Source organism: Erinaceus europaeus, chromosome 15 (assembly GCF_950295315.1).
Source record: "Erinaceus europaeus chromosome 15, mEriEur2.1, whole genome shotgun sequence".
Classification (NCBI taxonomy): domain Eukaryota; kingdom Metazoa; phylum Chordata; class Mammalia; order Eulipotyphla; family Erinaceidae; genus Erinaceus; species Erinaceus europaeus.
Window position 1 is genome coordinate 74,397,335 of NC_080176.1, and position 20,257 is coordinate 74,417,591.

At 46.7% G+C, this 20,257-nt stretch overlaps 1 protein-coding gene across 1 annotated transcript in view; it reads right to left on the reverse strand.

The window, feature by feature from the left end:
* The window catches only part of CPLX4 (complexin 4), a 28,769-nt gene extending 10,138 nt beyond the window's left edge, over positions 1 to 18,631 (reverse strand). Inside the window, exons 1-2 of the mRNA XM_007529016.2 lie at positions 18,462 to 18,631; positions 8,908 to 8,995 (exon numbers count right to left, since the gene is read on the reverse strand). Of these exons, the coding sequence (XP_007529078.1) occupies positions 8,908 to 8,995; positions 18,462 to 18,628 (255 nt within the window). The 5' untranslated portion in view covers positions 18,629 to 18,631. The remainder of the gene's footprint in view (positions 1 to 8,907; positions 8,996 to 18,461) is intronic.
* Positions 18,632 to 20,257: the final 1,626 nt, after the last annotated feature.

A 20,257-nucleotide genomic window follows, 5' to 3' on the forward strand; every position in this document is an offset into this window, starting at 1 on the left:
GGCTCCCCACCTGCAGGGAGGTCGCTTCACAAGCAGTGAAGCAGGTCTGCAGGTGTCTCTTTCTCCCCTTCTCTGTCTTCCCCTCCCCTCTCTATTTCTCTCTGTCCTATCCAACAACATCAATAACAATAATAATAGCCAAAACAATAAGACAACAAGGGCAACAAAAGGGGAAAAAATAGCCTCCAGGAGCAGTGAATCTGTGGTGCAGGCACCAAACCCCAGCAATAACCCTGGAGGCTAAAAAAAAAAAAAAAAAGAAAAGAAAAAAGCAGTAGTGCAGCGGGTTAAGTGCACATGGCACAAAGTGCAAGGACCTGTGCAAGGATCCCGGTTCAAGACTCCAGCTCCCCACCTGCAGGGAGGTCACTTCACAGTCAGTGAAGCAGGTCTGCAGGTGTCTGTCTTTCTCTCCCCCCTCTGTCTTCCCTTCCTCTACTTCTCTCTGTCCTATCCAACAACAATGACAACAATAATAATAACAACAACTATAAACAAGGTAGTAAACGGGGAAAAATAGCCTCCAGGAACAGTGGATTTGTAATGCAGACACTGAGCCCCAGCAATAACCCTGGATGAAAAAAGAAAAGGAAAAAAGAAAAATTGGAGGAATAGGGTATAGGTAGATAACATAATGGTTATACAAAAAGACTTGTGCTTTAGGCTCCAAAGTCCCAGGTTCAGTCTCTCACACCACCATAAACCAGAGCTGAGCAGTGCTCTAGTAAAAAGAAAAAAGGGGAGAGAATATATAATTAGCCCGTCTCAGTGACCTTGGAAGAACTACTACAGTTTCCAGTGGAGGAGACGGGTACAGAACTCTGGTGGTGGGGATGGAGGAGACGGGTACAGAACTCTGGTGGTGGGATGGAGGAGACGGATACAGAACTCTGGTGGTGGGAATGGAGGAGACGGATACAGAACTCTGGTGGTGGGATGGAGGAGACGGATACAGAACTCTGGTGGTGGGGATGGAGGAGACAGATACAGAACTCTGGTGGTGGGATGGAGGAGACGGATACAGAACTCTGGTGGTGGGAATAGAGGAGACGGACACAGAACTCTGGTGGTGGGAATAGAGGAGACGGATACAGAACTCTGGTGGTGGGGATGGAGGAGACGGATACAGAACTCTGGTGGTGGGATGGAGGAGACGGATACAGAACTCTGGTGGTGGGGATGGAGGAGACAGATACAGAACTCTGGTGGTGGGATGGAGGAGACGGGTACAGAACTCTGGTGGTGGGGATGGAGGAGACGGATACAGAACTCTGGTGGTGAGGATGGAGGAGACGGACACAGAACTCTGGTGGTGGGGATGGAGGAGACGGATACAGAACTCTGGTGGTGGGGATGGAGGCGACGGACACAGAACTCTGGTGGTGGGAATGGAGGAGACGGATACAGAACTCTGGTGGTGGGAATAGAGGAGACGGACACAGAACTCTGGTGGTGGGGATGGAGACGGATACAGAACTCTGGTGGTGGGAATGGAGGAGACGGACACAGAACTCTGGTGGTGGGGATGGAGGAGACGGAAGTTCTGGTGGTGGGGATGGAGGAGACGGATACAGAACTCTGGTGGTGGGGATGGAGGAGACGGGTACAGAACTCTGGTAATGGGGATGGAGGAGACGGGTACAGAACTCTGGTGGTGGGAATGGAGGAGACGGGTACAGAACTCTGGTGGTGGGGATGGAGGAGACGGATACAGAACTCTGGTGGTGAGGATGGAGGAGACGGACACAGAACTCTGGTGGTGGGGATGGAGGAGACGGATACAGAACTCTGGTGGTGGGGATGGAGGCGACGGACACAGAACTCTGGTGGTGGGAATGGAGGAGACGGATACAGAACTCTGGTGGTGGGAATAGAGGAGACGGACACAGAACTCTGGTGGTGGGGATGGAGGAGACGGATACAGAACTCTGGTGGTGGGGATGGAGGAGACGGACACAGAACTCTGGTGGTGGGAATGGAGGAGACGGATACAGAACTCTGGTGGTGGGGATGGAGGCGACAGATACAGAACTCTGGTGGTGGGGATGGAGGAGACGGATACAGAACTCTGGTGGTGGGGATGGAGGAGACGGGTACAGAACTCTGGTAATGGGGATGGAGGAGATGGGTACAGAACTCTGGTGGTGGGAATGGAGGAGACGGACACAGAACTCTGGTGGTGGGAATAGAGGAGACGGACACAGAACTCTGGTGGTGGGAATGGAGGAGACGGACACAGAACTCTGGTGGTGGGGATAGAGGAGACGGATACAGAACTCTGGTGGTGGGGATGGAGGAGACGGATACAGAACTCTGGTGGTGGGGATGGAGGAGACGGGTACAGAACTCTGGTGGTGGGAATGGAGGAGACGGACACAGAACTCTGGTGGTGGGGATGGAGGAGACGGGTACAGAACTCTGGTGGTGGGAATGGTGTACCCCCATTATCTTACAATTTTGTAAATCACTAGTAATTTTTTTTTTTAAATGAAGTTATAGGGGCCCGGTGTTGGTGCACCCAGCTGAGCGCACATGTTACAATGTGCAAGGACCCAGGTTCAAGTCCCTGGTCTCCACCAGCAGGGGAAAAGCTTCACAAGTGGTGAAGCAGGGCTGCAGGTTTCTCTCTGCCTCTCTTCCTCTCTATCCCCTCTCCCCTCTCAATTTCTGGCTGTCTCTATCCAATAAATAAATAAATAAACATAATTTAAATTTTTAAATTTATTTATTTATTTCCTCCTTTGGTTGCCCTTGTTGTTTTATTGTTGTAGTTGTTATTGTTGTTCTTGATGTCATCATTGTTGGCTAGGACAGAGAGAAATGGAGAGAGGAGGGGAAGACAGACGGGGGGAAAGAAAGACAGACACCCGCAGACCTGCTTCACCACCTGTGAAGGGACTCCCTTGCAGGTGGGGAGCCAGGGGCTTGAACTGGGATCCTTATACCAGTCCTTGCACTTTGCGCTGTGTGCGCTTAACCCTATGCCCCACCGCCCAACTCTCAATTAAAAAAAATTTTTTTAAAGAATTATTGGATATATACTCCATGGACTACTACTCTATAATAAAAAAAAAGATGATACTGTGTCCTTTGGGACAAAAAGGGTGGATCTAAAAATGATTATGCTTAGCACAATAAGAGATGAAAGACAACTACTGAGTGGTTTCACTCACCTGTGAAATCTTAAGAGAACTGATTGACACAGATGAATGTGCAAAAAATAAAGCCGAAGCAAGCAAACTTTGTCTAAGTCTTGTGAGAACTCTGGTGGTTATCTTTTGGAGGGGAGGGGGGGGACACAGAGCTCTGGTGGTGTAAAAGTATACTTTGTATAAGATTACTATTAATCACACATTTCAGGAGTGTGTGGTGATGTATACATATGTGGGTGGGTGGAGGGGACTGAGGGGGTAATTAGGGTCTTTTTGCTCCTTATCAACAAGCCCAATGCCCCCCACACCACCCCCAGCCAGCCAGAAACCCTGCTTTCCACAGGAAACACCAGCCACATGACAGCTCTAGAAAACAGGGCTCTGAGTCCATCTGTGACACAGCTGTCCTCATTGAACTGACAGCTCCCGGGAAGCCACTTCCCTCAAATCTGCTCTCCCTGGGGTCGGAGGAGGGACAGGGCCCAGAACCACTCCCTGCTGCTTATGTAACCTTGTGCCCCAGGACCTCGTTAGCTGGAGAATAGGGTGAATGTACCCTGTTGCCACAGATGACTAGTTTTTCTGCTGTGGGCTGGGGGCCCAGGGTGTGTCTTCTGAGAGGTGGGGTGGAGGAGCTGGGTGGGCAGGTACAGAAGGGCAGGGCTGGGGGGCTGGAACCTTGCCTTCAGCCCAGAACCATTTCTTTTCATTCACATTTTAAATTTAGTTTATTTAGGTAAAATTAGAATCCGGGGAACAGCTAATCTCTGACAGACATAGTGTGCCAGACCTGTGCTCTACTGCTGAGCTAGCTCCTGGCCCACAACCATTCTCTCTCTCCTTTTATTTTTAAAGATTTATTTTTTTAGTTAATGAAAGGAAAAGAGGAGGAGGAAGAAGAGGAGAGGGAGCAGTAGGAAAAGAAGGAGGAAGAGGAGGAAGGGGAGGAAAGGGAGGAGAGAGAACCAGAGCATCACTCGGGCACATGCAGTGCCAGAGACTGAACTCAGACTCTCATGTTCGAGAGCCCAGTGTTTTATCCATTGTGCCACCTCCTCGGCTTATCCAGAACCATTTTCTTTGGTACACAATTGTATTCAATTTTCATCATCTATTTCTCTGGGTGGAGGGACAGAGTTGGGGTGAATGAGAAAGTTCTGTGTGGGGGCGCACTTGGTAGAGCAAACATTACCGTGCACGAAAAGCAAGGTGCTCATCTTCCCTCGTGTCCGCAGACCCCACTTTCAGGGGGTGCAAGGGAGCGCACTTCCCAAGCAGTGGCGCAGTGCTACAGGTGTCTCTCCTTCTTTTAACCTCTCTCTCTCCCTCTCTCCTTCTCTGTCCTCTATTATTCTGTCTCATAACCTCTATAAAAAATAAAAAAGGGGTTGGGGTATAGCATAATGGTTATGCAAAGAGACTTTCATGCCTGAAGCTCTCAAGTCCCAGGTTCAATCCCCCCATACTGCCAGAGCTAAGCAGTGCTCTGGTTAAAAATAGTAGTAATAAAATATTTTAAAAGACCACCCAAAGTGGTAGAGTTCTGCAGGCACTGAGCCCCAGCAATGAGCCCAATGGAGAAAAAAGAATTTAAAAAAAGAGAGAGAAAGAGAGAGAGAGGAAGAGAGAGAGAGAGAGAGAGAGAGAAAAGAAAGTGTTGGGAAAAGAATAAGGGAGCTGGAGGCTGCCAAGAAAGCTCAGTAGCAGAGCACAGGACTGGCATATGTGACCCAGTCTCCATCCCCAGCACCACATATATCAGAGCTGAATGATGGCTGGGCTTCTCCCTTGTTTGTAAAAAATAAGTCACTTAAGAGGGTCAGGTGGTAGCTCAGCTGACTAAGCACACATGGCGTGAAGCTCAAGGACCGGCGTAAGGATCCCAGTTCGAACCCCTGGTTCCCCACCTGCAGGGGAGTCACTTCACAGGCGGTGAAGCAGGTCTGCAGGTGTCTATCTTTCTCTACTCCTCTCTGTCTTCCCCTCCTCTCTCCATTTCTCTCTGTCCTATCCAACAGCGACGACAACAATAACAACAGCAATAATAACTACAACATCAATAAAACAACAAGAGTAACAAAAGGGGGGAAATTAAATTAAAAAAATAAGTCACTTAAAAGAGAGAGAGAGAGAGGAGACTGGAGAGATAGTTTGCAGCTGCCTTGCCATGTATGTGGCCCTGGTCGGAGTCCCAGCACCACATGGAAGTGACATGGGCACTGGGAGAAGCTCTGGTGCTGTGAGGCCCATCTTCTCTGTCTCTGCAAGAAAATTAAAGAATTCTGGAAGCAGTGACAAAGCACATGAGCAACGAGGCCCTGGAAGGGGGGGGTCGACAAAGAACAGCAAAAACCAGGATGAGAGGGGGTATAGTCCTTGACTGTTACAATCAGTTTAGTGACCTCAAGACCTCAGGCAGGCCCTTCATTTATGAGTTTTATAACTGAGTGTCTTCCAATGACATGTGGTTTTCATGTCTTAAAAAATAAATTTATGGAGGCCGGGCAGTAGCATAGCGGGTTAAGTGCACATGGTGTAAAGCACAGAGAACAGTGTAAGGATCCTGGTTCGAGCCCCCGGCTCCCCATCTGCAGGGGAGTCGCTTCACAGGCGGTGAAGCAGGTCTGCAGGTGTCTGTCTTCCTCTCCCCCTCTCTGTCTTCTCCTCCTCTCTCCATTTCTCTTTGTCCTATCTAACAACAACGACAACAATTGCAACTACAACAACAATACAACAAGGGCAACAAAAGGGAATAAATAAATATTTAAAAAAATAAAAAAATAAATACATTTACTAAAAAGAGAAAAGTCACTCAGGAGCTGGGCTTGAGAAATGCAAGAACCACACATGCTATAGGAAGAAGCTTCCAGAGCCAGGAGGAAGGGTAGGTCCCATAAGCTTCTCTGAGGACTCACCCACTCTAAGTCATGGCTATTTTCATTTCATTTAACCTTTTTTAAAAAACATGTTTTATTTTTATCATTGGATACGGACAGAGAGAAAGTGAGAGAGGAGACAGAGAAGGAGAGACACCTGCAGCCCTGTTTCACCACTCATAAAGCTTTCCACCTGTAAGTAGGGACGATTGACTTGAACCCGGGTCCTTGTGCACTGTAAATTGTGCACTTAACTAGATGCCCCACCGCCTGGCCCCACATTCATTCATTCATTCATTCATTCATTCATTCATTCATTCATTCATTCTTCTTTCACTCACTAATTCATTGAATAGAGATAGAGAACACAGCTTCACCACTTGAGAAGCTTTCCTCCCTGCAAGTGGGGTCCAGGGACTTGAACAGAGTCCTTCTCCTCCGCTTTGATTTCGAGGTTTCTCTCCACCCACAGCCTCGCTGCCAGCTCCCCTGGGGGCGGGGGAGGGGCGCTGCTGCGTTCTGCTTTGTGACTGTGACACCTGTTCGCTGTCTGTGCGTCGCACCATTTCCCTGCCGCTGAGTCTTTGGGACACCAGGGGGCGCCAGAAAGCCGGGTTCCTGTACGCTCAGGGCTCCTGGGAAGCAGGGGAGGGCTATGGGTTCCAGGGCACACAGAGAGCTGCCACCGCTCTGAATGGGCTCACTGGGCTCACGAGTTGCTCCCCAGCTCCCCTTTCCAGCCCCAGGAGCTACTGACGGCCCGATGGGGTTGGGACCTTGGCCACAGCGGGCGACAAGGGGGATAGGTGGGGAATGAGCTGGTTGCTTTATTATTATTATTTTTTTTGAAGGGAGGGTACTGGGGTGGAATCCAGTCTCACCCACCCACTCCACACACACACACACCAACCATGAGCTAAATGGGTAAATTTTTGGTGTGTTGCATCAAAGCAAAGGAGGAGGGGGAAGGAGGAGGGGGTAAGGGGCTTTGGGGGGGGGTAGGGCTGGTCCTGGTGGTGAAAAAGGTCCTCAGTTGGGTGTGAGAGTGTCTATCATGGAGAGACAGATTCTATCCATGTGGCAACAGCTGTACTGTATGTAAACCATTATCCCCCAATAAAATGATAAAGGGGCCAGGCAGTGGCACACCTGGTTACAGTGCACAAGAACCCAGGTTCAAGCCCCTGGTCCCCACATGCAGGGGGAAAGCTTCAAACTTCATAAGTGGTGAAGCAGGGTTACAGGTGTCTCTCTGTCTCTTCCCCCTCCCTATCTCTCCCGCCCCTCTCAATTTGTCTCTGTCTCTACTCAATAAGTAAATAAATATTTAAAATAAAAAATGGTAAATGGGTAGTGTGTATTGGTTTAGTGTTTTTACATGCTTTATAAAAACAGGTCCCTGTGTTATTGGCATTTTTAGTATTGCTCATGCCTGTTCTATTTTATTTTCCAACACAGTCAGTGATCAAATTCAGGGTCTCACACATGTGCCCTGCTGCTGTTGAGTCACCTCTCTGGCCCCCAGGTTCTTGAATCAACAGGTGTCCAATTCCTACACAGAAACCAAAACTATTGTGCTATGTGAGGACGCACAGAAGAGCCTCCCCCCAGCCCCCACCACACACACACACACACACACACACACACACACACACCCGGTATGCTTGCACAGCCAGGTGTGGATTCTGTTTGCCATGCAGCCCCACAAAAGCAGCTAAACCAACACAGGTGAAACCAAGGCCAGGTCCCTGGGCTGCTGGGGGTGGCATTCTGCCTCACTTCACTGAGATGGGGGAGCAGTACATTGCCCCCCAAGGCTCAATGCAGCCTCCAGCCTCAGGGGTCAAAGGGCAGTCAACATCTCAAGGATTCCTACTAGAAGGAGCAGAGTCTGGAGCCTCAGGGAATGGTGCTTGAATCCTTTTGTGAGTGAAAGTGTGTTACAGTGCTCAGCCTTCCAGCCCTGGCTCCTCAGTCAGCTGCTGTGGGCTGTGGCAACAGATCCTTCACCTCCATGTCCATGGCTCTAGGCTGTGTTTCATTCTTTCTCTTTTCTTTTTTTTTTTTCCTTTCTTTCTTTTTTTTTTTTTGAGAAGCTGGGTGTTTAAGGTGTGGAGATGGAAAATATAAGACTGGCCCCTCGAACATGCTAATTTTTTATGAGCTCCTAGTTTAATGCTTTTTAAAAAAATATATTTATTCCCTTCTGTTGCCCTTGTTGTTTTATTGTTGTAGTTATTATTGATGTTGTTGTTGGATAGGACAGAGAGAAATGGAGAGAGGAGGGGAAGACAGAGAGGGGGAGAGAAAGATAGACACCTGCAGACCTGCTTCACTGCCTGTGAAGCGACTCCCCTGTAGGTGGAGAGCCGGGGGCTCGAACCAGGATCCTTGCCTGTCCTTACACTTTGTGCCACCTACGCTTAACCGGCTGTGCTACCGCCCGACTCCACATTGAATGCCACAATTAAGATGAAGACTGTATAAATGTACTCACCAGGGGGCTGGGTGATGGTGCACTTCACTGAGAGCACATGTCACTATGCACAAATATCCAGGTTCATGTCCTTGGTCCCCATCTGCAGGGGAGTGTGGGGAGGAGGAGAAGCTTCACAAGTGGTGAAGCAGTGCTGTAGGTGTCTCCCTTTCTCTCTACCTCCCTTCCCCTTTCCCTTCTCAATTTCCTTCTGTCCTATCAAATATGAGAAAGATAAGGAAGAAAAAAAGAAAGAGAGAAAGAAAAAAGAAAGAAAGGAAGAAATGGGAAAAAGTCACCAAGAAAAATGTATTTATTTATTTGCCTGTGAATATGCTCACATGTATGTGTGTGGGTAATTGAGCATCCCCTGCGGTGTTATGGTGGGGAAGGAGTGTCTTACCTTCGGGAGCCTGTACTTCTCTCTGAGATGAACTCGGAGGCAGGCCCTCTCTGCCTTTTTCTGTGTAAATGCAGCGTCTCTTTCCATCCTAAAAGCAACATAAGAGAGTAAGAGATCAAAGGGCACAGAGAACTGAAGTCATGTCTGTCTGTGCTCAGAAGAGCCAGACACTGAGATTCCTGCCTTCTCTTCCTCATCTATCTATCTATCTATCTATCTATCTATCTATCTATCTATCTATTTTTCTTAATCCTTGTACGCATATTGTGAATCATTTTTGGTCAACTTTTCTTTATCTATAAAGGGAGGTCTCACAGCACATCAGGACCCAGAAGCTTGTTGGCATTAGCTGATTCTGGGTCTGGCATGCCAAAAATAAAAACTCTGTCTTCCAGTGTTGTGACTTTTGTTCAGAGTCCCGAGTTTACGCTATCACTATCTATCTATATCTAATCTATATCGCCTATCAGCAGTCTATCATCCATCTGCTATCCGTGTATATCATCTGTCAGTCATCTTTTTAAAAATTATTTTTATTTAAACTTTATTTATTTTACTAGATAGAAACAGAAATGGAGGAGAAGGGAAGCTAGAGATGGAGAGAGACAGAGAGACACCAGCAGCCCTGCTTCACCACTCCTGAAGTTTTCCCCCTGCGGGTGGGAAGCAGGGGCTTGAACCCACGTCCTTGTGCACTGCAGCGTGTGTTCTTAACCAAGTGCGCCACCGCCTGGCCCCCAGCTATCTGTCATCTATCTGTTTATCTGTCCATAAACAGACACCACTCTGCTTCACTGTACTGCAGGTGAACCGTCTCCCTGCTGCTGAAACACCTTTCTGAGGTCCCAGTGCCAGCACATACCTAGAAAATAGAGCGTTTTACCCATGTTTCCAAACACCTGTCTCTCTGCCTGCCATCTTATTGCCCTAACTCACCGCAGACCCTGAATCCCAAAGCCAGCAAGTGCCACAGTGTGGGAGGAAGGCAGGGCGGGACTGTCCCTCACTGTGTTGGCCTGGGGCCTGGGGCCTGGGGCCACAGGCAGCGGTCAGCTGGAACTCTCCCTAGGAATGCAGCTTCACAGGTCTGATCCCAGTCCACCTGCATCCAGATCCCTGGAGGGTGGAGTTCCTGGCAGATGCTACATCATTAGCAAGCTCCCTGAGCAAGTTTTCTTAAAAATAAATTTATTTCATCAGAGAAAGATAGAGACCAGAAAACCACTCTGGCAAATACCATGTCAGACACCGAACTAGGGTCCCACGCATGCAAGTTCTGTGCTCTACCACTGTGGCCCCACTTCCTCAAATGTCCCAGAAACAATTCCTATGCAAGCTGAAACATGGGGAGGGGCAGCCTGCAGAGCTGGGGGTCCTGTGGAGGCATATGGTTTTAGGGGGACACAATGCCATCTCCTCGGCAGCCCGGTATAGGTGCAGAGACCCCCTATTGAGTGGAAGGATGCAACCATGAACAGTGTAGGGCAGTTTCCATAATGCTCAGGGTGTGACCTCACTCTTGATCACACAGGTTTGGAATGGGCTCTTGCCATGGAGATCTGGACAGAGCAGACATCCTTGGGGATGTTTAGAACTCTCTCTCTCTTTCTCTTTTCTTACCAGAGCACTGATTAGCTCTGGCTTATGGTGGTAAGTGTGTAGGGGGGAGGAGTACTGAACCTGGGACTTTGTAGCCTCAGGCTAGAGAGTCTCTTTGCATAACCATTATGCTATCTACACCCCCCCAACACACACACACACACACAAGTCTCACAATGACTGCTTCCCACCCTCAGAAGTGCATTTTGGGAGGCCTACTTCATCCACCTGACCCCACCCTCTGACTCTGTAGGAATGGACCAAATTGGTTAAATGACATCCTTTCTCTGGGAATTTGACTTGGGAATTAAAAAATAAAAGACTGGCAGTGTGGCTGGGGCTTTCCCTGTGAACCTGGAGGCCTTGGGCTACCATTCTCCAACAGCCCTGGGGTCTGAGAGCTGGCTGCTGGGAAAGAAGTATGAGGCAGCTATGCAGAATCCATGGCCAAAGCTGGAGAGCGTGCTCAGGGCTTCTCATGAGCGTCCTGGCCTTACTTTCTGTCCATATGAGAAATGGTGGAGTTTCTGCTCCTAGGTTTGGTCAAGCATCTTTTGCAGGAAGACTTATTTACCTAAAGTAAAACCCATTTTAATTTTTTAAAATTTTTTAATATTTATTCCCTTTTGTTGCCCTTGTTGTTTTATTGTTGTAGTTATTCTTATTATTGTTGTTGGATAGGACAGAGAGAAATGGAGAGAGGAGAAGAAGACAGAGAGGGGGAGAGAAAGACAGACACCTGCAGACCTAAGCAGGTCCTTGAGCTTTGCGTCACCTGCGCTTAACCTGTTGTGCTACCACCTGACTCCCTCCCTGTTTTAATTTGTAGGTGGTTCAACTGGTTTTTATTTCCAAGTTTGTTTCTTTATTTTAGCAGAGCACTGATAAACTTTGGCTTCCCGTGGTGCTGGGGGTTGAGCCTAGGAGCTCTGGTGCCTCAGGCAGGCAAGTCTTTTTTTTTTTTTTTTTTTTACCATATTACTGCTCTACTCTGGTTTATGGTGAGGTAGGGAATTGAACCTGGGATTTTGGAGCCTCAGGCATGAGAATCTCTTTGCATAACCATTAAGCTATCTACCTACCCCTACCCTACACCCCCCATGCAAATCTTCTTCTATAACCACTATGCTATCTTCTCTGTTCTCTTTCCAATTTTTTTTTTTTTCCCTCCTCCAGGGTTATTGCTGGGCTCGGTGCCTGCACCATGAATCCACCGCTCCTGGAGGCCTTTTTTTTTTTTTTTTCCCCTTTTGTTGCCCTTGTTGTAGCTTCGTTGTGGTTATTATTATTGCCCTTGTTGACACAATTCGTTGTTGGATAGGACAGAGAGAAATGGAGAGAGGAGGGGAAGACAGAGAAGGGGAGAGAAAGATAGACACCTGCAGGCTTGCTTCACCGCCTGTGAAGAGACTCCCCTGCAGGTGGGGAGCCAGGGGCTCGAACCGGGATCATTACTCCGGTCCCTGCACTTTGTGCCACATGCGCTTATCCCACTGCGCCACCGCCCGACCCCCATTTCCAATTTTTAAAGTCATCTTTGCCCTTACCTAGAAGGGTGGCTGAGGGAGAGTTCAATCTTAAACCACTTGCTCATAGTCTCATCTGGGCTTAGGCACGGGGGACCATGGGACCAAGTGGTTCCATTCTCTGGTTTGTGAGGGAAATAGAAGTGGCTTGCCTGAGGTTGTGACGTGGTATAGGCAGAATATATCCTGCCACCCCCACCAATATTTTATTATCAAATTCTGCAGGCATATAGAAAGAGTGGAGGCAATTGAGAGTGAAACCCATACGCTTACAGTTCACCACGTAGAATCAGCATCTTCCTGCGGGCGTTTTATACATATCTATCCCCTCCCTTGTTGGTTTCTCCATCTTCCTTTCTGAAGCATTTCAGAGTTATAAGCATGAGGATATCGATCTATCGCTATTTCACTCTACAAGTCATTAACTTCACGGACACATGGTGAGTAGCTTCTCTGTCTTTAACTTTCCAAGCAACGTTCTCCATTCAATGAACTGTGCAGACCTTGAATGCACAGTGTTGGTTCATTTCCTGGGTCAGAGTAAACATTAACTTCTGAGCTTGCCCCAGGAGTGTTTCCAGATGATATTAACATTTGAATCAGGGGATGGCGGCTAGCAGGTCACCCTGCCTCCATCCTCAGTTGGTGGAAGGTTTGCATAGAGTTAAAAAACAAACAAAAAAACAGGGGTGGGGAGGAAGAAGTCACCCTGCCTGCTTGAGCTGAGCTCAGTCTTCCTTTGCTTTTCATGGGACCAGCCCTCCAACTCTGAGAAGGGCACCTCCACTTTTCATGATTTTCCAGGTTTTTGACAGCAGATGGTGGGGTTTCTCAGGTTCTGTAGTTATAACTCATTTTCAGATTATGCGATGTCTCAGCCAATTCTTATAATAAATCTAGTGCATGTCCGTGTGCAATACATATACACACACAGACTCCCTGTTGGTTCTGTTTCTACATGTAGTCCCAGCCCTGTTGGATGCCTGCAGCCTGCGTGGTAGCACAGTGGGTAGAATACTGGACTTGAATGCAGGTCTTGGGTTTGATTCCCAGCACCACGTATGCCAGAGTGATGCTTTGTTTCTGTCCTTTCCTCTCCTAAATAAATTAATATATCTTTTTCAAAACATTATTTACTTATTTATTTTATTACTTATTGGATAGAGACAGAGATAAACCCAGAAGGAAGGGGGAGATAGGGTGAGAGACAGAGACACAGATGCCTGAAGCACTGCTTCACTGCTGATAAAGCTTCCCCCTAACAGATGGGGAACAGGGTTTTGAAACCAGGTCCTTGTGTACCATAACATGTGTGCTGAACTACATACACCACAGTCCGGCCCCAATATATCTTTGTTTGAAAAAAGATAGAAAAGCCATTATTCCTACCAGAGTTTTCTCATCCCTATCTCCACTTAACACCTGCTCTCCAGCCCCAAAACAAACAGATTTTTTGTTTGTTTATTTATTTGTTGTTGTTTTTTTTAACCTTCAGGGTTATCTCTGGGGCTTGGCACCTGCACTGCAAGTCCACTGCTCCTGGTGGCCATGTTTTCCATTTTAGTGGATAGGACAGAGAGATTTTGAGAGAGGAGGGGGAAATAGAGAGAAAGACACTGCAGACCTGCTTCACCACCCATGTAGGTGGGGGACGGGGACTTGAACTGGGATCCTTGCACTTAGTATTATGTGCACTTCGTATTAACCCAGAGTGCCACTGCTCAGCCCCCGAACACAGTTCTTTCCCAACTGAGATTATCTTTGTCTGTTCTAGAACTTCATATAAATAGACCATACGTTGTATATTCTTTTTTTATATTTATTTATTCCCTTTTGTTGCCCTTATTTTATTGTTGTTGTTATTGATGTTGTTATTGATGTCCTCATTGTTGGATAGAACAGAGAGAAATGGAGAGAGGAGGGGAAGACAGAGAGAGGGAGAGAAAGATAAGACACCTGCAGACCTGCTTCACTGCTTGTGAAGTGACTCCCTTACAGGTGGGGAGCCGGGGACTTGAACCGGGACCCTTTCGCTGGTCCTTGAACTTTGCACCACCTGCACTTAACCCACTGCACCACCACCCGACTCCCTATTCTTTTTTTTAACACTTTTTTTTTTTTGCCTCTAGTGTCATTGCCGGGGCTCGGTGCCTGCACCACGAATCCACTGCTCCTGGAGACCATTTTTTCCCCTTTTGTTGCCTTTGTTGTTTTATCATTGTTGTGGTTATTATTATTGTTGTTGACATTGGGTAGGACAGAGAGAAATGGAGACAGGAGACAAAGGGGAGAGAAAGATAGACACTTGCAAACCTGCTTCACCGCCTGTGAAGCGACTGACTCCCCTGCAGGTGGGGAGCAGGGGCTCAAACCCGGATCCTTCCACCGGTCCTTGTGCTTTGCACCATATGTGCTTAACCCACTGTGCTACCGCCTGACTCCCACATTGTATATTCTTTTGTCTGAGTATTCTTCCACTCAGCATGAAAAACCTTTGAGATTTGTCCAGATTGCTTTATGTATCAGCACCTCTTTCATTTTCCTGACTGAGTGCGTTTTGCCACATGGATATGTCAAGGTTTGTTTATTTGTTTTGCTAAACTTCAATACACACATGCACTTATGTACATATGTGCTTAGAGCTCTCTGTATGTAGTTTGGAATGAATCATTTTTGATGACTACTTCTTTGCACTGCATTTTAGATGATAAAATCATCATAATTCAAGTCATGCACTGAAAATCATCTTTTGGCATGGGGAAGCACACTATTCTCATTATCTTGCTACCCTTTCTTAAACTGTCTATATACATTTATATCACACACACACGCACGCACTCACGCACGCACGCATGCACGCACCCAGAGCTGAGTGGTTGACAAATAACCCAGGTGACTGATGATATACCATTTATCAATTTGTGTCTTTGATCTATCCAGAATTAAGGAAAACTAGGATACTGGTTAATCAAACAGATGTCTTAGCTGAGATCAGATTCATTGCTTGAACATACTAAGTGGTACTTTATAGGCTCAGGCATTTAGTTTGAATTCTGACCATTCTCTTTTTATTAGTCCACTTGAGCTAAGGACATTTGCTGCTGCTGCTCTGCTTGTGCCTACATCAAGCTTATTCTCCTTTTTACACACTAGAGGGTAAATGAGCCAACTTTCAAAGCATGCATTTTTTTTTTTTTTTTTGCTGAGTGTTATCTTACTGCCAGTATCAATTCTACAATTGCATTTAATTATTATTATTAATATTATTATTATTATTTGCCTCTAGGGTTATAGCTGGGGGCTCAGTGTCTGCACAACTTGACTACTCCCAGGAGGCTTTTTTTTTTCCTTTAGATAGAAGTGGAAAGGGGGTGGGAGGCAGAGAGGAGAGACACCACAGCTCTGCGACACTGCTTGCTTCCATTTGGCTGGTGTTCCCATGTGGTGGCCTGGGGATCAAACCCAAGTACTTGCATTTGGTAACATGCCCACTCTATCAGCCCCTTGCATTCACTTTGTAAAAACCTGACTTTGATTTTTTACCAAGCCAGGCATATATAGTGTAGAAAGTTCCTAAGACATGATTGTGTTTCCTTTTTTTTTTTTAATTTTTAAAAAATATTTATTTTCCCCTTTGTTGCCCTTGTTTTGTTTTTAATTGTTGTAGTTGTTATTGATGTCATTTGTCATTGTTGGATAGGACAGAGAGAAATGGAGAGAGGAGGGAAAGACAGAGAGGGGGAGAGAAAGATAGACACCTGCAGACCTGCTTCATCACCTATGAATCGACTCCCCTGTGGATGGGGAGTCAGGGACTCGAATCCTGTCGTATGCTTTACATTGGTTTGTTCTAGCCCCCCCCCCCCCAAGAGAATTGGATGAGTCCTGTTAATTTGGCGGGCCTGCTTGGCCCCGCCCCAAGGAACCCGGAGAGAGGGTTCCTGAGTTCGAGAGTGCCAGAGTTTCAGAGTTACGGAGTAAGACAGAGTTCCACAGTGGAAGAGTTTCAGAGGGTTCCCCAGTGCTGAGTCCGAGAGTTCCAGAGTTCGAGAGTAAGAGAGAGGGTTCCTGAGTTCGAGAGTGCCAGAGTTCCTGAGTTCCTGAGTTCGAGAGTTTCAGGGTTACAGAGTAAGAGAGAGTGCCAGAGAGACAGAGTTCCTGTGTTCCTGAGTTCCAGAGAAAAAGAGAGAGTGCTTGCGCCGCCGCAAAGAGACAGCAGAGTTTTGTTTGGTGATTAGTTTGTGTTAGTTTATGAATCGTTGTTCCTGAATAAAGAAATACAGCTTCCCTGCCCAGCCGTTGTCTCCGCATCTCTGTTACCCGCCGTGAAGGAAGCCAGCCCGGCCAGCAAGAGCCTCCGAATTTTAACAACAGAATCCGTATCCTTAAGCTGGTCCTTGCGCTTCACACCATGTGCGCCTGATCTGCTGCACTACCGCCTGACTCTCGCATGATTTGTATTTCTTCCTTTTCCTTTCTTCCATTCTTTCCTTCCGTCCCTCCATCTTTTTTTTTTTTTTTTTGTAGAGCCAGGGCCTTACCCATGCACAATGTCACTGCACCCAAGCTGCTTTTTCATTCAGCTAGAGGGACACACCACCACAGCAGGCAGAGCTTTCCCCAGTGCCACAGCACCTCCCATGTGGCGCTGAGGTTTGTTTGAGCTTAGGCAGCACTTGGTAAGGCATGACTTCCCCAGTGAGCTATCTAACTCCCCAGTCAAGATTTGTTTCTGAAAAAAACTAACAAAACCTATAGACAAGGTTCTCATGAAATGTAGGTCTTTAACCTTTCTTAGTTTCCTCTAGGCCATTAACCTTTCCACCCATAATCATCTTAGCAGTAAGACTTAAGCAACTCTTACCTAACTGTTCCTTAGCGAAATCACCATGGGGACAGAAAAGAAAGCTCACCTCAATGTCCATGCTTCAATTTTTCAGCTGATTATTAGAAGGTTCTCAAGCCAGTTCCATCTTAAATTTTTTAAAAGTCCTGTACTGGTTATATTTACCATCACTCACCATCACTAAAATGTTAGCAGTGCTTTATTATATTTTATGTAGCCTGGAGAGACAGAGAAGAGGCCAGGTGTTGGTGCACCTTGTCAAGCACATACAACACAGTGCACAAGGACCCAGGTTCAAGTCTCTGGTCCCCCCCTGCAGGGGGAAAGCTTCATAAGCAGTGAAGCAGGGCTACAGGTGTCTCTCTGTCTCTCTCCCTCTGTATCTCTCCCTTCCCACTCAATTTCTCTGTCTCTATCCAGTAATAAATAAAACATTACAAAAAAGAGAGAGAACATATATATTTATACAAATATGTATATTTGTATTTATTGTTGTGTATGGCTGGCTGGAGTGCTTAGGGTAAAGCATGTTTATGATTTACCTTAAATGTGGTCTATTGGGTGGGGGTAGATAGCATAATGGTTATGCAAACAAACTGTCATGCATGAGGCTCCGAAGTCCCAGGTTCAGTCCCCCATACCATCATAAGGCAGAGCTGACCAGTGCTTTGGTTAAAAAAAAAAATTAAAAAAAGGTCTGTGTCATTTTCCATCTGTTCACTTAAATCCATTTATAAGCAAATATAGCAAAATGTTAACTGTCACCTTTATATCATTGGCCTATAATGCTCTGGTTTATAACATTCTACTTTTATCTTTAATTTAAAAAAAATATACAAATTCATTCATAATTTTTGGAAGCTGGGTCTTATGACACTCTTGCCATGTTACACTTGATAGTCTTTTTTTTTTTTTCTCTGTACATCAGATCAAGAATGTTGCATGATTCTCTTTTTTTTTCAGGCCCTCTTCAGAAAGCAAAGCTTTAGCTCTTAGTTTGAAAGCTTTCTACTTACTAGAAGGCTGAGTTTCAAGAGCACCACAATGACAGACATGTTCTAAAGCTTTTATCTGCACAACTGAATCAAGGTCAGTGAAAATATTCTGAGACCAGAAAGTGTTGGCGTTGCTTTCAGAAGGACAGGGGACCTTTCTTTCTTTTTTTCTTCCTTCCTCTCTTAACAAATAATCTTTGTTTTTTAATCTTTATTTATTTATTGTATAGAGCCAGCCAGAAATTGAGAGGGAAGGTAGTGACAGAAAAGGAATAGAGACAGATACTTCAGATACTTGCAACACTGCTTCACCACTCGCTAAGCTTTCCCCTTACTGGTGGGGACTGGGGGCTCAAACCTGAGTCCTTTATATTACAACATGTGCACCCAACCAGGTGCACCACCACCTGGCCCCGAGAACCCACTTTCTGAAGGTTTAGAGGTAGACAAAGGAGGAGTTAGAGAGAATGCGAGATAGCTGAAGTACTGGGCAATATTACAGCCAACCTTCATTTCTTTTCGCTTTTAAAGGGATAGCATTAAAATGCACTTTCATTTCCCAAAGAAAAGGAGTCTGTGTGTACTCACTTCTCCTCAATCATCTGCTTCTGATACTCCTCATAGTCCTCCCTCGTCATCCCTTGAGATGCTGCAGGATCCGAGGCGCCTCCTTCCTCCTTTTTTTCTTCAGACCCGCCACCAAATCCGAAACTCTTTACCTGGTTACTTATCATGCTTTTCATCAAGAAAGCCATTGGTTCTGCTTCCAAAGGAAAACTCGAACTCAGACAAAAATACACAAAGGAAAGCAAAAAGACACAAATTTCCCAACGTCCTCAACGACGGTGACACATTTGAGAGGAAGGGCCTCTGTCATCATCCGTCCTGGGGCTCAGTCATAGGGGAATGGTGTGGGGGCCGGAAGCTGGATTAAAGAGGGGGGCTCTTGGGCATCCTGGGGCTCAGTCAGAGGGGAGTGGTGTGGGGGCTGGAAGCTGGATTAAAGAGGGGGGCTCTTGGGCGAGGCAGATGGCTCAGATTACTAAAGCACACCATCATCAACACAGCTGCCTCGTCCTGCATTAACACACTAAGCTCATTTCAGAGGGAACCAGCCAGCTCCAAATTTTAAATGAGTGAGGCAGGATTTCAGTGGAGTCCTGTCTCAGTGTCATTAATCAGCACCGGCTGACCAATGTCGAGACTGCCGAGGGCGTCTACCTCCGAGCAAAGCATTTTGTTTGAAACTTGAGTCTGACAGACTCAAACCCAAGATGCTCCATTACGCAGTAATCACCCTGATGCTGGATTTCTCTCACACAGATTCATAGCACAGTGCAAGGATTTAGCTTTAGGCTGTGTGGCAGCTGTACTGTTTGGGTGGTTACGTAAATACTCAATTGGGGTCAGGAGTTGGTGCAGTGAGTAGGGCACTGAACTTGGACATATGAGGTCCTGAGTTCCATTCCCCAGCATTCCATGTGTCAGAAGGGTGCTCTGGCTCTCTCTCTCTCTCTCTCTCTGTCTCTCTCGTTCCCGCCTCTAGCTTGTGTAAGTAAAATAAGTAAACAAATATCTAACAGAGGCCCCCCCCTCACACATGGGGCATTTCCTGAGATTCTTCCTGCACTCTGGCCTCACACTTGTGTGGAAATGCTGCAGGAGCCTCCAGCACTCTGACCCAGACGGAAAGAACAATGTGAGTGGCATCGCCAATTAAAACAGGGGTCACCTTTGTCTCTTAATGGTCCCGTTTCTGGGTGCCGGTGCCATTTTGGCTCAATGCTGTATCAGGGCTCCATGTGTGACAATGTTATGTAACAACAGATTCTCAATGGCTGTGGCTTTTCTTCAGATTGGGAGGACCTTAGAATGGCTAAAACTGGGGGTCGGGCGGTGGCGCAGTGGGTTAAGCGCATGTGGCGCAAAGCGCAGGGACCGGCGTAAGGATCCCGGTTCGAGCCCCCAGCTCCCCAACTGCAGAGGAGTCGCTTCACAGGCGGTGAAGCAGGTCTGCAGGTGTCTATCTTTCTCTCCCCTTCTCTGTCTTCCCCTCCTCTCTTCATTTCTCTCTGTCCTATCCAACAACGAATTGCGTCAACAAGGGCAATAATAATAACCACAACGAAGCTACAACAAGGGCAACAAAAGGGGGGAAAAATGGCCTCCAGAAGCGGTGGATTCATGGTGCAGGCACCGAGCCCAGCAATAACCCTGGAGGAGGAAAGAAAAAAAAATAATAAATAAATAAAAAGAATGGCTAAAACTAATCTAGGTTAGTATCTAATGAAATTGCTCTGTGTGTGGGGGGGGTGTTAGAGGGAAGTATGTAGGCTCTTTCAAGTCTATGTTAGTTCTATTTATAGGCATAAGACCTCCCAGGA